This window comes from Cervus elaphus, chromosome 27 (genome assembly GCF_910594005.1).
Source record: "Cervus elaphus chromosome 27, mCerEla1.1, whole genome shotgun sequence".
NCBI lineage: Eukaryota > Metazoa > Chordata > Mammalia > Artiodactyla > Cervidae > Cervus > Cervus elaphus.
Window position 1 is genome coordinate 61309828 of NC_057841.1, and position 17580 is coordinate 61327407.

The 17580-nt window shown below is 40.8% G+C and overlaps 1 protein-coding gene across 1 annotated transcript in view; it reads left to right on the forward strand.

Moving 5' to 3' along the window:
- Nucleotides 1–9219: 9219 nt before the first annotated feature.
- Nucleotides 9220–17580, forward strand: part of LOC122684758 (glutamate decarboxylase 1-like) — a 71153-nt gene continuing 62792 nt past the window's right edge. The window contains exons 1-2 of the mRNA XM_043889065.1: nt 9220–9335; nt 9396–9779. Coding sequence (XP_043745000.1) covers nt 9220–9335; nt 9396–9779 — 500 coding nt within the window. The remainder of the gene's footprint in view (nt 9336–9395; nt 9780–17580) is intronic.

The window sequence follows — 17580 nt, forward strand, 5'->3', positions numbered from 1 at the left end:
CATGTCAATGTATGGCAAAAACCACTACAATATTGTAAAGTAATTAGCCTCCATCTAATAAATATAAATGGGGAAAAAAAGGAAAATTGTAAGACTTAAGCCCAGGAGGCAGCATCTCAAGTAGCCCTGAGAGAACTGCTCTAGGAGGTGAGGGGAGGACCCAGGTTGCATAGAAGTTTTGCAACAAAGGACAGGTAGTCTGAACACCAAAAGATTATTGTTCATTAAAGAACACCAGATATCTCAAGTTAAGGAATTTAGTGCTTTTCTGTGTATGGGAAGAGACAGGAGTCTGGGCTCACTGAAATCATTCCTTTCAGGAGCATCTCATGTGCATCTCAGCTATCTGGGGCCAGGATCTTGTGTTTCTCACATCCCGCGCTCCCTAGGGGCTCACCGCAGGGAGTGGCTGCGGTCTGACGGTCACAAGTATATTCCCCTCCTTCCTGAGTGCCCTTGGGGCTCACCCGCTCACGTTGGAGGACTGCAATTGCTGATGACTGTGACATCTTTGTTTACTGATATGGCAGGAAATATTCCATTTCTCAACTCTATGTGTTAATACCATCCCCAAATAGCACATACATGGTATTTAGTGTTAATTTTTAAGGAGGAAAATCATTAGTGTTGAATCATATGGAGACCCATTCCCAAAAGGCACAATGCAAATGAGACGTGGTAACTACTGTGTGAGAAATCGGAGCTGGCAGACTAAGCTTGGTTCTTTTTTCTGATGACAACGTTGTTTATTTGTGTCTTAGGGAAGTGAGCCAAAACTTAAGTTGGCCTGCGTTGTCAGGAAAAACTGTAAATAATCAGAATAAACGATGTGAAGAGAGTAAAGTTGCACTAGAAGTAGGAAGGATTTTCATCTGTAACATGAATGCTATTTTCAGCATAACGTTGTATAGTATTTATCATCACTCTGCATAATTAAGAGTTCTAAGAAAATATTTTAATGCATCGGTATAACATTTCTGCTCTTGACAAAGTCTAACCCAAGGACCAGTTGGTGAGTTGGCATCAGTAATCAACGTTTCTACACATGTGCACCCATGGCTGATTCATGTGAATGTATGGCAAAACCATCACAATATTGTAAAGTAATTAGCCTTCAATTAAAATAAAAATAAAAAAATAAAACTTTTTAGAAAAAGAAAACATTTCTACAATGAATATATATGCAGGTATAATAAGCATCTGCTGTAAGAAGCAGATGTAGATAGAGCAAATGTACATTCTTTATGAAATCATGCAAGAAATTTAAAATTTAGAACTATCAGCCTCCAAATCCTAGGAGCCTAATGACTGCAATGTTTAGGGTCTATACTGAATTACCGAAAAAGATGGGGCAAATGTTGTAGTAACACATTATCAATAATAACAACGGCTAACGTATACTGAGTTCTCACTGTGTGACAAGCACCGTGCAAAGTGATGCACATGCATTCATCCCTTGGTATCCCCATGCATATCGGCTGCAGAACTCACAGATATCAGCATCCGTGGATGCTCAAGTCCCTCACATAATGTAAAATGGCACAGTACTTGCACGTGACCTATGCATATTCTCCTCTACACTTCAATTATCTCTAGTATATTTACGCCTGATTAAAGTGAATGCTCTGTAACTAGCTGTAAACACAATGTAAACACGATGGGAAATGGTTGCTGATGTACAACAAATTTAAATCTTGCTTTTTAAAACTTTTTGGAATTTGTTTTAGAATATTTTTGATTATTGTTCATTGAATCCAAAGATGCAGAACCCTGGGGTTACAGAGGGCTGGCTGCACAGGCTATCTTTAATATCACAATGACCAGATGACATAGACACAGTATAATTCTACTAGTTGCTCAGATGGTAAAGAATATGCCTGCAGTGCTGGAGATCTGGTTTCGATCCCTGGGTCGGGAAGATCCCCTGTTGGAGGAAATGGCATCCCACTTCAGTATTCTTGCCTGGAGAATTCCATGGACAGCGGAGCCTGGCAGGCTACAGTCGATGGGGTCACAGTCAGACACAACTGAGTGACTAACACACACACACAGTGATAAGGAAGTCAGTCTTTATAGGAGCTAGTCAATAAATAGCAGGCTGGGACTTGAACCCTTGCAGTGACTTAAAAACTCTTTGATCAGCTCCTGGGGGAAAAATAAACACCTGAATTAAACACTTTCATCACTGCTGTTGTTGAAAAATATACATGAAAATGCCCAAGATGTTGTAGGTGCCCCCAGAATAATGCTCTGTGCAATAGCAATAACAGATTGAGAAATATTTGCTGTTTTTTAAAAAGATGATTCTGTAATATATATGTAATAGTGAGCAGTCCAATCTTTCACTGTTTATTGTTTGACTTTTTTTAGCACTTCAGAGAAATTGAATTTATAGTCCTGAAAACCATTTGATGTCAAGTTTCTTTAAAATAAACTTAAAAGTAATCTTCTTTCGCTTTTGATCTTAAATTTTAAAATGCCCTTGGAATGAAAATATGACAATTTTGACTACATGAGACACACAATCAATTGAATCTAACCTGGTTTTTAAACTGCCCTTCTCAAAAGGGAGAACTAATTTAATCATTCAAAGTGGGGCAATATTGTGTTGAGACAAACTTTAATCTTTAATAGATTGAAATAAGTGTTCTGATGAACAAATAACACAGTGTATAAGACCAGTTATAAAAGAGGTGCATACATGGAGGATCTATCTGATCAAGAAAATCAACAAGGAAAAGTAAACAATCTAGCCTGTGGAAGGTATTTAATAAATATTTGTTGGATGATGAATTATTTATTTTATATGCGTGACTCAACCACGTGATGTCAAAATTTCCCTACAAGGTCACACTCACTACTGATATTAACGTAATATGACTACTAACTTGGGCCTTCCTGATACAAGGAAGATGGAAAAAATCAAAAATAGTGTAGAAAAATTGAAAAAGAAATAAAGGGGAAAAAAGCCAGAGAATTTAAAGATTTGGTATGTTTGTGCATGCTCAGGTGCTGAGTTATGTGTGACCCTCTGCGACCCCGTGGACTGTAACCCTCCAGGCTCCTCTGTCCATGGGTTTCTCCTGGCAAGGATAACTGGAGTGGGTTGCCACTTCCTCCTCCAGGAGATCTTCCAGACCCAGGGATCTTGTCTCCTGAATTGGCAGACAGACTCTTTACCACTAGTGCGGCCTGGAAAGCCCCGGCTATGTATGGTGAGTTTGAAAGTCAAATGCCACATTCTCTAAACATGGAAAGCTGCTACCGGTCTGGGAGATGGTCAATCTCCCTAATAAGTGCGGTGCAGGGGTGAATGAGTTGCATGGAAGGATTGAGCAGTGGCAGCAAACTCTTGATCAGTGATCAGGAGAGCCTTGCAAACAGTGAAGTTATTGGATTTTCTGACTGTGATGATATCCACCAGAGTGATTTGGATGTGTGGAGAGTTGGGAAACATATAATGTGCTTTATTCACCTCTTGTACCCCTTCATTGAGTGAGGGATTCCTCCACTAGACATATGGGGGTGGCTGAACGCTTGACACCCAACACTTGACAGACGAGATCACACCAGTTTATTAGTCACATACACTCACAGCCTCGGGGAGGGCTGCTAGTCCATGTGAGGCCATCCTGGGGCTGCACTTGGGAACAGAGCTAGAAACCAGGGGCTGGGGAGGCAGGTTTTGAACCATCAAGAAGGTGAGGTGATCCCTGGTTCTCACTTGAGGATGTGACTGGCTTGTTTGAATAATTCCCAGCTAGCAGCGAACTAAACCCCCCTAATCTGGAACTAAGCAGGAACTGCTCCAGGTCCCTTTGATAAGGAAGGCCATTCAGCTAAGGGGCTTTATTCTTAGGAACAGAGTCAGGAGAAACTGGGCCATTCAAACCCCTCTCAATTTCACCAGGTATTACGGTAGCACTTAATTTGTTATTGCTGTTTAATCACTAAGTCATGTTCGAATTTTTGCGACCCCAGGGACTGTAGCCTGCCAAACTCCTCTGCCCATAGGATTTCCTAGGGAAGAATACTGGAGTGGGTTGCTATTTATTTCTACAGGAGATCTTCCCAATCCAGGGATTGAATCCTAGTCTCCTGCATTGGCAGGTGGATTCTTTATCACTGTGCCACCAATGACACCCAACGCTTAATATTGAGTCTTGATTTTAATCCTTGTACCACATGATGATATAAAGCATTCTCAAAGAATGAGCATTTTATTCCCCATTTTTACTAACAGAGTGAATTGCAAAGTGGCCTTAGTTGGGTAGGAAACATTTCTCTTTCCCCTTGAACAGAGGTGAAATGAGAGGAAATAGAGCTTTTGGCATTCTGCACCCAAGGCTTCCCCGCGGCTCAAGTGGAAAGAATTCACCTGCAGTGCAGGAGATGCAATGTACTCAGCTTCAATCTCTGGGTTAGCAAGATCCCCTGGAGAACGAATGGCAACCCACTCCAGTGTTCTTGCCTGGAGAATTCCATGGACAGAGGAGCCTGGTGGGCTGCAGTCCATGGGGTTGCAAAAGAGTCGGACATGCCTGAGCAGACATGTGCATTTCCCATCTCTGGGCCCCTTTGACCTGTTGACATCTTCTTGAACTGTTTTCCTCTTGTTTTCATGCTCTCTCTCAGGTTTACTTTGGCCCCTGAGAAGAGCTAGCTTTAATCAGATGTTTGTCTTTCATTCAAATGTTGGTCCATTCTTTATCCTCATCAGAACTTGATTTCTCTTGGGTCAGCATCTTCCATTTATGTGCTGTGGCATAAGGAGAGTGAGATTTTGAACAACTAGCCCTGGGCTCTGGTGTTAAGTCTGCTATGCCCTGTGTGAACTCACGCAGCTTCCTTCATTGCCCTGGCACCGAGTGCTTTCATTTGTCAAACTAATCAGCCGAACTGTGATCTCTAAGGTATCTTTTAGCTTCTCCATCTCATGCCTCTGAATCTGTTCATCAGAGGCCTGGGCCTCAGGCGTAGTTTAAGATAAATTAAAAAGTTGGTTCCTATTCTGTAAAGAGTATAAGAGGCTTCCTTCTTGAACTGAGGCTGACTCCAGTTTTGAAGTCTGTGTGCCCAGGGGATATAATCTGCTGCTATTGACTATCTGGACCTCATTTCAGACTTCATTCCAGATTTTCTATTCTGCCTTTGACAGACTCTAGCTTTGGTTTTTCTTCTGGAATTGTTCTCTCCCCACTCAAACCCCACTCATTAAAAAAAAGAAAAAGATTATCTTTCTTCCTGCTCAGGTTTCCAGTCTGAGACTTTAATTGGAGTTTGAATTAGGAAAGGCAACTGTATTAACTGGTGGCTGGAAGGAAAGACTCTAATTAAGCCTTTCGGGGGATGAACAGACCTTGAATTGGATATAATTTGGAGTAGCATCACATAGGTGCCTGCCTGCTTTGCTTCCTGATAAAGTCATTTGTACTGGCAGTCATTGTGGGGGGACCAGTTTTCTTTCTTTTTCTCCACAATTACCATTCCCTAGTATTTCAGTTGGTAAAGAATCTGCCTGCAATGCAGGAGACCCCGGTTTGATCCTTGGGTCTGGACGATCTGCTAGAGAAGGGATAGGCTACCCACTCGGGTATTTTGGGGCTTCCCTGGTGGCTCAGCTGGTAAAGGAATCTACCTGCAATGCGGGAGACCTGGGTTCGATTCCTGGGTTGGGAAGATCCCCTGGAGAAGGGAAAGGCTACCCACTCCAGTGTTCTGGCCTGGAGAATTCCATGGACTGTATAGCCCATGGGGGTCATAAAGAGTCGGACATGACTGAACAAATTTCACTTCATTTCATTTCACCATTCCTGAAAGATTTCACTAAATAGTCCTGGTTGGATGTAGTAAAAATCAGCCTTGATGTCTACTATTGCTGATACTGAATTTTATTTAGCCTTGACTTCAAAGTAGATGGTTTCAAAGGGTCTTGTATAAGGAACTAGTCTTGTTTAATATTCTTTTTATTTTTTATTGATACAGAGAAGAAGCCCAATAAGGGAAAAAGCTAAATGTGATTAAATGAATTCTCATAGTAAGCAATTTATAAAACTAACCATTTTTTATAAACTGTTGAGATTTAATTGTATGTGTTTATTTAATATTGTTGTTGTTCAGTTGCTAATTTGTGTCTGACTCTTTGCTACCCCATGGATTGCAGTGCGCCAGGCTTCCCTGTCCTTCACTATTCCCTGGAGTTTGCTCCATCCCATGTCCATCGAGTCAGTGATGCCATCCAACCATCTCATCCTCTGTCATCCCCTTCTCCTCCTGCCCTCAATCTTTCCCAGCATCAGGGTCTTTTCTAGTGAGTCAGCTCTTCCCAGGAGGTGGCCAAAATATTGGAACTTCAACTTCAGCATCAGTCCTTCCAATGAATATTCAGGGTTGACTGGTTTGATCTCCTTGCAGTCCAAGGGACTCTCAAGAGTCTTCTCTAGCACCACAATTTGAAAACAGCAATTCTTGGGCACTCAACCTTCTTAGCTCATTATTACTGGTACACTGGGATTGTTAATTGGATGTAACTGATATTTAAAATTTATCACTGTTATTGAATAATTGTAAAACTTTCAAATGATATGAATGTAATATCATGATGATTTAATAATAAATTTCATCATTATTTAAGCTCCCAATAGAAAAATTTAACCTTGACCTGGTTTGGTAAGGCCTTTCTATAAAATCCAAAGCTAAGGAAAAGAGAAAAGTTTTAACTTTCAAGGGCAATGAAGAGCTTTGGAAATACAGACTATTATTCTGATCAATACAGCTCACAACTTCCTGTTCTGAGAGGAAGGCAGAAGTAGCATTGAGTGAGTGATTTGAGGACGTGTTGAGACTTCCAGGTGAATCAATCACGGGGCATTATAGGTAGCAAAGTCATTCAAAATATTGCACATTAGATTCTAATTTGTCTATCCCACTTTGGATTGGCTAGTGGAACATGTACACATATTTTGATTTCAGAACAATTCAGAAGAACAAAACTCCTGCTTCTCAAGGGAAGGATTTGACTATCTCTGTGACACTTGAGGTTTCCACTGTTGGTCTGCATTCCTGCTGAGCTTGCCTCAGGAAGTCACGGCAGGACTAGAAATATAGTTGCGCTGGTTGCGCCAAGCAACCAGCATAGAAATAAAGAGTATGAGCTTCACAGTTAAACAGATACAGGTGAAATCTGTCTTCTCTATTTACTGTGTGCCTTTAAAAGTTTTGCTTGACCTCTCTAAGTATCTCATGATACTTACCAATACCATAACATTGCCCCGTGAGAGAAATACTGTAAAAGGCAGTGTCCAGAATATTTTAAGGCTTTTACAAATGGTACTTAATATTATTTTACTCACAGAAATTTTAACTATGATCCTCCTCTCCATGAAAAACTTAGTCTAATTATCTTGTATTATGAGAATAATCTTAGCCTGCTGTGAAGCAATAACCTAGCATGAAACCCAGCAGAGTTAATCATTACTAGACTGCTAGACTGTTTTTCTCCCTTATTTGAAATTTGATCCCCAAGATCACCTGGGACGCAGCCGAAATGAAGTATCAGGTTAGAGACTCTTAAGATACTTTGATTTTGAAAAAGGGCAAGTTATAAATTATAACTTTATAAATTTATAAAGACCAAGAAAATAAATGTTTTTATAATACAAGTATTGTTTACTTCTCTGGCCTTTTTACACTTTTAAATGATAATTTAACAAATATGCTTTGCATTTAGGGTGCCTGCTACATCAGTATTTTTTTTTCCCTAAACAGATTAATGCAGTATTAGGAGTTAAAGAAAGTCATAAACATTCATATCATTCTAAGTACACCATAATAAAAGCCATCATCTTGTGGGTCACTTTTTAAAATTACTATTTTATAGAATAAATTCATTTATGAAACGTTGACTGCTAATCTTTTTAAATTAAATGATAGCCCATAGATAAAAGTCATCTGTGACTGTTTGGTTTGTCCACTGAAACGTTAAGATAATGACCCACTGCAGTGAAAACGTTCACAACCCTAGGTTATCCAAAAATCTGTTTTCCTTCCTCAACCTTTCCCTTGAGGTAAATGAGTAGAGGACCAAAGTGGGTGTGAAGTTCTGTGTTGTAGCTGATTGTTAGAGACATGAGAGGAAGCCTAATCTGGATGCAGAAGAGAAAAAAAAGAGCATTTTAAGGATATTTCTGGTTGTAGGACAAATGTTATATGAAATCTTTTAGATCAAAAGTATTCCGGGACTTCCCTAGGCAGTGGAAGAGTATCTGCCTGCCGACACAGGGGACATGGGTTCGGTCCCTGGTCTGGGAAGATTCCACGTGCCTGGGAGCAGCCAGAGCCCACCTGCCACAATTCCCGAGCCCAGGCTCCGCAGTCAGAGAAGCCGCTGCAACGGAACTCCCCTCACAGCTGGTGAGCAGACCCCCCCGGCCACAACTGGAGAAAGCCTAATGCAGCCGCAGAGACCCAGTGCAGCCAAAATAAACAGGTAAATGAATAAAAAGTCCGCTTCTTAGAAGAAACACAACTGTGAGTAGGTGTTCGGTGATGTGGCGGTGAGCGTGGGGTGGGGAAGCCTTCTGCGGTCCTGACTGATTAGGTCTCAGTCTTTAGGGAGCTTATGCCTCGGGACTGTGCACTTCACAAGTATTTCAGAGTTTTTTCTCTCGCTCAGGTGAGGCGGGATGGCTGCATTAGATTGGTCCTGGGAACAGTCATTGCTCAGAGACATTGTGGAGTTGGTTCCTACCACTGTGATAGAGTGAATATTTTAATGAAAAAGCGACATGTATTTTTTTTGACTTCTCAGTGCACGCGCAAGTTATATTGCTGCATTACATTATGCAATAGCATGGATGATTTACTGGACTTGATGGGATTAGAGAATGTGATAAACACATACACATCTGCATGTATATTCCATCGACATGCGTATCTCCACATGTACATCGGGACTTGCTCGCGCGCACACATCATGACGCGCCCAGACGTATCACACCAGCCACGATACAGTGCCCGTCCCACTGCCTGGACTCACCACGGCAGGATGCCCCTGCATCTCGATCCACCACGTGTGTCGGGACATAACCGGGCGCACCAAGGGGCCACGGCGACGTGACGGGATGTCGGGACGCTGCCTGGATTGAGGCGCACGAGGATGAGCCCCCGTCGGAAATGCCCGCCTCTCGACACAAGAGGGAACGCCTCGACTCCGCGCCCATGCAGACGCGCACCCGTGACAGCCTTGGTGTCGCAACACATTCCTCCGATCGTGACAGAAGGAACCACGCTGAGACGCATGAACGTGTTTTCGAGGCCTCTCCCGTCGCCGCCGCGTGACCACACCACGTGGGTCCCTTCTGCTGGACCCGAGTGCCCCCCACCCCCGACCCCAGGCCAGGCAGGGCCCCCGCATCGAGACACAGTGCGCATCCAGACACAGTGCGCACCGAGACACAGTGCGCATCCAGACACAGTGCGCACCGAGACACAGTGCGCACCGAGCCCGACCAGCATGCCTGTCGAGACAGAAAACCACACCGCGGCCAAAACCTTCCTGCAGCGGCACGCTCACTCCTGCTACCCACCGCCCCGCGCTGCCGCACGCCCTCTCGTGTTGTGACCCAGGGGGCCGCGCCACGGGGAGACGGCGCGCCGCAGCCTGTCAGGACGCGCACGCGGAGCCGCGCCCGGGACGCCCGCCCGCCGCGACGTGTCAGCGCGCCGCGCGCACTGCGAGCGCGTCACGACGGAGGCGGTGTCACAGCGCCCCCTGGGAGGTCAGGGCGGGTTTTCTATGTTGTGACACGCACAGATGGGAGTTTTCAGTCTGGAAAAATGCCGTCTTACAGGCTAGGGGCTTAGCTCCAGGCAGAAGCCAGCTGGGTCGCGTGGCCCTGTAAGGACAGCCAGCTGCGCTGGGAGACTGATGCAGAGGGTGGAGCTCACTCAGAGAGGAGCTTACCTACCGGCGCCCGCTTCTGGCTCCGCTGCTAAAGAATCCGCCTGCAATGCGGGAGACCTGGGTTCCATCCCCGGGCTGGGAAGATCCCTTGGAGAAGGGAAAGGCTCCCCACTCCAGTATTCTGGTCTGGAGAATTCCATGGACTGTAATGTAACCCATGGGGTTGCAAAGCGTCAGACACGACTGAGGGATTTTCACGTTCAGAAATGGGCAAGAAAGACAGGGAACACTTGTCCCAGAACGTCATGAGAAGTTCGCTTTGGAGTTCCTCACTGCCACCAGCCTGTTAACAAACAGCATGAATGGCTTGGTTAAAGGATTCACGCATCGGGCAACATCTCATATAGCATGCAGAGAGTTTCTGGTTTGGAAATTTATATTTACCATCATAAGCTAGGGAAGGGCTGTGTAACATCTATTATATCCGAAGTCTTAATTCTACTAAGACATTTTATTCTAATTTAAATACAGTCTCAGAAAGACTTTATTGTTTTTATCAAGTTCCCTTTTCACCAGTGTCTCAGGACAGGTCCATTGGGAAGAGTTCCGAGTGGCTTCATTTGGATTGGTGGTGTTGCTGTTTAGTAACTAAGCTGTGTCTGACTCGTCACCCCATGGACGGTAGTCCAAGGATTTCCTCTGTCCATGGATTTCCCAGACAGGAATACTGGAGTGGGTTGCCATTCCTTTTCCAGGAGATCTTCCTGACCCAGGGATGGAACGTGCATCTCCTGGATTGGCAGGTTAGTTCTTTACGACTGAACCACCTGGCAAGACCTTTGTCTAGACTGAAACCCCATATTCTTGATTATCGATCTGCAAAGGTCACTTTCTTTTTCCTTAATAATTTATACCAATACCTTATATATAAATATATAAATCCTTGGTTAAAGGGGTGGTAATTACAGTTTCTGAGTCCATAGCATAGGGTTTAGAGTAATTCAGAAATGTGTTCAGTTAATCTCTGAAAATTAACTAGGTCTGTGAGCTTCTGTAATTTATTTAATTTCAGTGAAACTACATGCAAAAGTGTCTAATAAAAGTGTCAGAGGTTTTTTAGGGTGAGATTAGATTAACATAGTAAATATTTAAATGGAATTAACTGATCTTTTTCTTGGATTTATTAATATATGTCATAATATATTTTTAATAAAAGGGTTAATTCATTTCCCTCTAGGTTCCTCATGAGGCCAAAGACCCACATGGCTTAGATCTGATATTTAATTTTGTCCTGGTGGGTTAAAATATTTCATTACCTCTTATGCTTTTTTAAAAAAACATATTAAAAACCTACAAATTGTATTCATTTAAGGTAGTATTATAGAAGGCTAGTGAAATTATTATGTCATTTCCAACTATCAAATGCTTGTGAAAGCACAAAACGAAATCAAAGGGAACTTTTGCTTTCTATCATGGTGGAATCAGTGGTGCTGGGTTAGCCCTATTGTAGTAATTTCTATTAATATAAAACAGGAGAAAAAATGCAGATTTTGGGCAACAGGCAAAGCAAGTCTGTGATAGGAGAAACTGAGTTTGGAGGATATGAAAACTCTCTGTACTATACTTGATATTCTCCTATAAATCCAAAATTGGTCTAAAATTTTAAAAAATTATTGAAAAACACAATTCTGTCTTATATACTACTTTGCAACTTGCTATTACCATTATTTATAATACAGAGTAATTTATTATATAATATAATTAAATTTATTGAACAACCCTTTATTGAACTTTATAGTATCCAAAATAATGTTGTAATGTAATTTGTTGCAGAAGCTTTTTTCTGGCCTAGTAGTTTGAAAGGATATACTTCAAAATGTCACCAGCAGTTACTGATGGATGAAAAGGTGAAAGTAATTTTTTATATGTTTATGATTTTATGTCACTTCTCAATTTTCTTTGTTTTGAAGATGTATTAGTTCTATAATCAGGTTTTGTCTTGGTTTCCTCAAGGTTTTTCTCTTTTCTTTTTTTAAGTGTGTTTATTAGATAGAACAGTACCATTTTAAGAAATATTATATAATTATTAAAATCCAGGAGAAAAAAATCAGAACAATGTAATAGATGTACTGGAATTAAGGCAATCAAGTACAATAAGCCCACCCATTACAGTTTCTGAGTGTATTGTGGTCCGTGACATGGTTTTTCAGTCTTTTTCAGGCAACCCTGAAGGTCCATCGGATCCTTTTGGGGGAATGCAAGGTCAGCCCTATTTTTATAATAAAGCTAGTAAGTTATTTATCTTTTTCACTGTGTTCACATTTGCATTGATGGTACAAGGGCAAAGAAGAATAACATTAGTGATTTCTCAGCAGAAAGTGAGTCACACCAAACTGGCCTACTAGACGTGAAGACTTTGCTCTTGCAGTCAAACCAAACCAACCCAAATGCACACACACAGCTTCACAAAAGCCCAAAGCAGAACAAAAGAAACAAACAAAAGACTAGTTTTACTCAGGAATGTGTGGGAGGAAGCAGTGAAAATTATTTGCGTTACCAAAGTTTGGTCTTTGAATGTTATGATGTGCTCAGCCCCTGAGTCATGTCGGACTCTCTGTGACCCCATGGACCATAGGTCTCCAGGCTCCTCTGTCCATGGACTTTTCCAGGCCAGAATACTGGAGCAGGTTACCTTTCTCTGCTCTAGGGGATCTTCATGACCCAGGGATGGAACCCCTGTACCTTGCTTCTCCTGCAATGGCAAGTGGATTCTTTACCACTTTGTTGCCTAGGAGAAATAGTCTCTATAATGCAATAGGAAATACACATAAGGCAGTTCTGCTGGGTAGCAAACTACCAAGTTTGTCCTAAGGAAAAGTACTCATTCAATTGAATGGTGAGCTGAACTAGCATCTTTTTTTCATCTAACACTGTTTTCACTTGAAAGAATGACTGATAATTTATGGTTGTTTTAGACTTGGGTATTTGGCAGATATTTTATTACAAATGAACAGAATGAGTCTGCTATTTGGAGGAAAACAATTAAAAAAAATTTCCTACATACATTTGCTGCTGCTGCTGCTGTCGCTTCAGTCGTGTCCGACTCTGTGTGACCCCACAGACGGCAGCCCACCAGGCTCTGCCATCTCTGGGATTCTCCAGGCAAGAACACTGGAGTGGGTTGCCGTTTCCTTCTCCAGTGCATGAAAGTGAAAAGTGAAAATGAAGTCGCTCAATCGTGTCTGACTCTTAGCGACCCCATGGACTGCAGCCCACCAGGCTCCTCCGTCCATGGGATTTTCAGCCAGTCTTTCAATGTGTATATTTTTCTATCTGGAATATTCAAAGACTGGCTCCTAAATGTATGTAGCAGAATTTTATTTTTTAAATTTTGAGGATAAAAAAGGAACTGCTAGAAAGAAAACGCACACACAAATACACAGGTACACATGAACACAAACTAGTTGCAAAGGAAGAAATAACAGACTTCCAAAACTGTTGAGTTACACAAGTAATAAACAAAGATGCAACAGATAGTTTTCACAGGACATATTGTGACAAACATCTCTTGCGCATCAAGTTGGGTTATTATGTAATGTAGTGTGAAGACATTTTTTGTTATTCAAAGGCTCAGATAATGTATTACTTCTATTATTTTCATAAAAACAACAACACAAAAGCAAGCACAACACTCAGAGATTGAATGAAGATAGAGACAAACAAAATGCAAATGTAGACAGAGACATAGAGGTAGACCCAGATGTAGGTACAGATAGAGACACTGCAATGGCGGTTGGGGATATGAAAAGCTTAGTGTTATCTGATAGTCTTTTCCTTAAAACCAATTCATACAGTAAAGAACAAAGTAAAAACAGTAAAGAAAGACAGTTCATATAGTAAAAGACAGAAAGAATAGAAAACAAGGTACCATGAAATATAAATATTGCATAAAACAATTAAACAAGAGGAATAAGACCAAATATATTCTGTTAAAATTTAAGTGTAAAAAAAAAAAACATACCTGTTAAAAGATAAATGTTATTAGTGCCATATAACAAAATCCAGATATTTGAGTGTTCACCAAGAAACATTCCTCAAATAAAGTGCTACAGAAAGTTACCATGAGGCATAGTTGCAATGTAAGAGATTAATGAGAAGAAACTGGATTTGGGATATATGGGAACTCTTTGTACTATGTTTGTTATTTTTCTGTAAATCCAAACTTGGTCTAAAATTAAAAGTTTATTTTAAAAAATAGAATACTACTTCGTATACTGCTTTGCAACTTGCCATTGTTTTATATAGGTATATGTTGTAGAATGTTTTCCCATATTAACAATTATAGATTTACAGTATTATTTGTAATCCTTGCAGACTAATCCATCATGTAATACAATAGCATTTCTTTTAAAAATCCTTTGCTGAATTTTGTATATCTGAAGCAATGTTGTAATGCTCAAAATTCTCTAGGCCAGGCTTCAACAGTACGTGAACTAGGAACTTCTGGATGTTCAAGCTGGATTTAGAAAAGGCAGAGGAACCAGAGATCAAATTGCCAATGTCCATATATGTATATATATATTCTATATATATATATATATTCTTTTTCATTGTGGTTCATCACAGGATACTGAATATAGTTCCCTGTGCTATCCAGTAGGACCTTGCTTACGCATTCTCTGTATGATAGTTTGAATCTGCTGTTTCCAAACTCCCAGTTCGTCCCTCCTCCTTCCCTCGCCTTGGCAACCACAGGTCTGTTCTCTATGTCTGTGAGTCTATATTTCATAGGTATGTTCACTTGTGTCGTATTTTAGATTCCATGTATAAGTGATATCATATGGTCCTTGGCTGTTTCTGACTTTCTTTGCTTGGTATGATAATCTGTACGCCCAGCCTTGTTGCTCCAAATAGCATTAGTCATTCTTCTCACACTAAGCTGTTTCAATATCCTATATGTAATTCATAGTTTTAAATGTTGTTATTAAATCAGAAAAATCATAAAATTAATATCCAGTTAAAGATATAGGAAAAAGTAAAATAAGTGTAAGGAAATCACATCAAAACCCAATGATACCGTAAGACCAGAAACTATAAAACTCCTAGAGGAGAACATAGGCAAAACACTCTCCGACATAAATCACAGCAAGATCCTCTATGACCCACCTCCCAGAATATTGGAAATAAAAGCAAAACTAAACAAATGGGACCTAATGAAACTTAAAAGCTTTTGCACTACAAAGGAAACTATAAGTAAGGTGAGAAGACAGCCCTCAGATTGGGAGAAAATAATAGCAAATGAAGAAACAGACAAAGGATTAATCTCAAAAATATACAAGCAACTCTTGAAGCTCAATTCCAGAAAAATAAATGACCCAATCAAAAAATGGGCCAAAGAACTAAACAGACATTTCTCCAAAGAAGACATACAGATGGCTAACAAACACATGAAAAGATGCTCAACATCACTCATTATCAGAGAAATGCAAATCAAAACCACTATGAGGTACCATTACACACCAGTCAGGATGGCTGCTATCCAAAAGTCTACAAGCAATAAATGCTGGAGAGGGTGTGGAGAAAAGGGAACCCTCTTACACTGTTGGTGGGAATGCAAACTAGTACAGCCGCTATGGAAAACAGTGTGGAGATTTCTTAAAAAACTGGAAATAGAACTGCCATATGACCCAGCAATCCCACTTCTGGGCATACACACTGAGGAAACCAGATCTGAAAGAGATACGTGCACCCCAATGTTCATCGCAGCACTGTTTATAATAGCCAGGACATGGAAGCAACCTAGATGCCCATCAGCAGATGAATGGATAAGGAAGCTGTGGTACATATACACCATGGAATATTACTCAGCCGTTAAAAAGAATTCATTTGAATCAGTTCTAATGAGATGGATGACACTGGAGCCCATTATACAGAGTGAAGTAAGCCAGAAAGATAAAGAACATTACAGCATACTAACACATATATATGGAATTTAGAAAAATGGTAACGATAACCCTATATGCAAAACAGAAAAAGAGACACAGAAGTACAGAACAGACTTTTGAACTCTGTGGGAGAAGGTGAGGGTGGAATGTTTCGAAAGAACAGCATGTATATTATCTATGGTGAAACAGATCACCAGCCCAGGTTGGATGCATGAGACAAGTGCTCGGGCCTGGTGCACTGGGAAGACCCAGAGGAATCGGGTGGAGAGGGAGGTGGGAGGGGGGATCAGGATGGGGAATACGTGTAAATCTATGGCTGATTTATACCAATGTATGACAAAACCCACTGAAAAAAAAAAAACCCAATGATACCTAATAATAAAAACACTATACAATAAGTAAGTGAAATTGCTGGTCTTTGAAAACACCATTATAATACACATCCTTCAGTGAGGGTAATTAAGAGAAAAAGACAACAAGTCTGAAGTCAAGTTTTAGTTAAAAAATATATTTACCAGAATATAAGTATCTAACATATTAATTAATATCGAGAAGAATATCTTGGTGGAATTATTATTCTGCACTCTTCAAATATGGCTTAATTTACCAAAATAGAATTAAGTAGAACATTATCAGAGTAGACTACTTTTTCCATTTTAAATGACTTTATAATCTGAACTTACAAAGTTCTATATTTAAGTTTACACAGACCTATATGACTCTGCGTTTTCCTTTTTTTAAAATTTATTTTATTACAGTATAGTTGATTTACAATGATGTGTTAATTTCTGTTTCACAGCAAAGTCATTCAGTTACATATATGTGTGCATGTACACACACATGCACACGTATATACATACATATATACTCAGTTATGTGTGAATGAATATATATATGTATATATACACCTGCTTTTTCATATTCTTTCCCATTATGGTTTATCACAGAATATTGAATATAGTTCCCTGTGCTATACAGTGGGACCTTGTTGTGAGACTGTCATTTCTTTACATTTACTGTTCTAGATCATAAAGGAAGAATGCTCCCCAATTTTTTCCATTAAAGTAATATAACACTGATTTCCAAACTGCAAAAGGCATGGTTACCTGGCATCTGATTTTCTTTACACAGCCGTGAATTGAGCCCCATGTATATTCCCACAGCGTGCTCTCTGCAGACCAGCTCGGGGGCAGGCCAGCTAGTAATCTCCTGTCACCCGGTGGGTTGTGACCACACTTCTTCCAGTGATGTGTAGTTCCTAACACCGGGATGAGGGTCTCCTTTCAAGATTTCCCTTCCTGGAGTGTGTGCCCTTAGTCCCTGCATGCTATACAGAATTCTCTTACACTTAACAGTTACTCTTAAAGTGTTAATTGCTCAATCAGATCCTACTCTTTGCGACCCCATGGATGGCAGTCCACCAGGCTCCCCTGTCCACGGAATTCTCCAGGCAGTAATAGTGGAGTGGGTAGCCGTTCCCTTCTCCAGGAGATCTTCCTGACGCAGGGATTGAACCTGGGTCTCCTGCGTTGTGGCGGATTCTTTATGGCCTGAGCCACCAAGAGAGCTCCTCTCTTAAATCATAGTTTAATAATTCCTTATATTTAACTTCCCTGTAATATTTACGTCACCACGTGGCCTCTGTCTCCTGATTGGACCCAGACTGATACCAGTAGCTCCCTTGGTTTTGGTTTATCATTCAGTGGACCCTGTGAAAATCACTGGACAGCA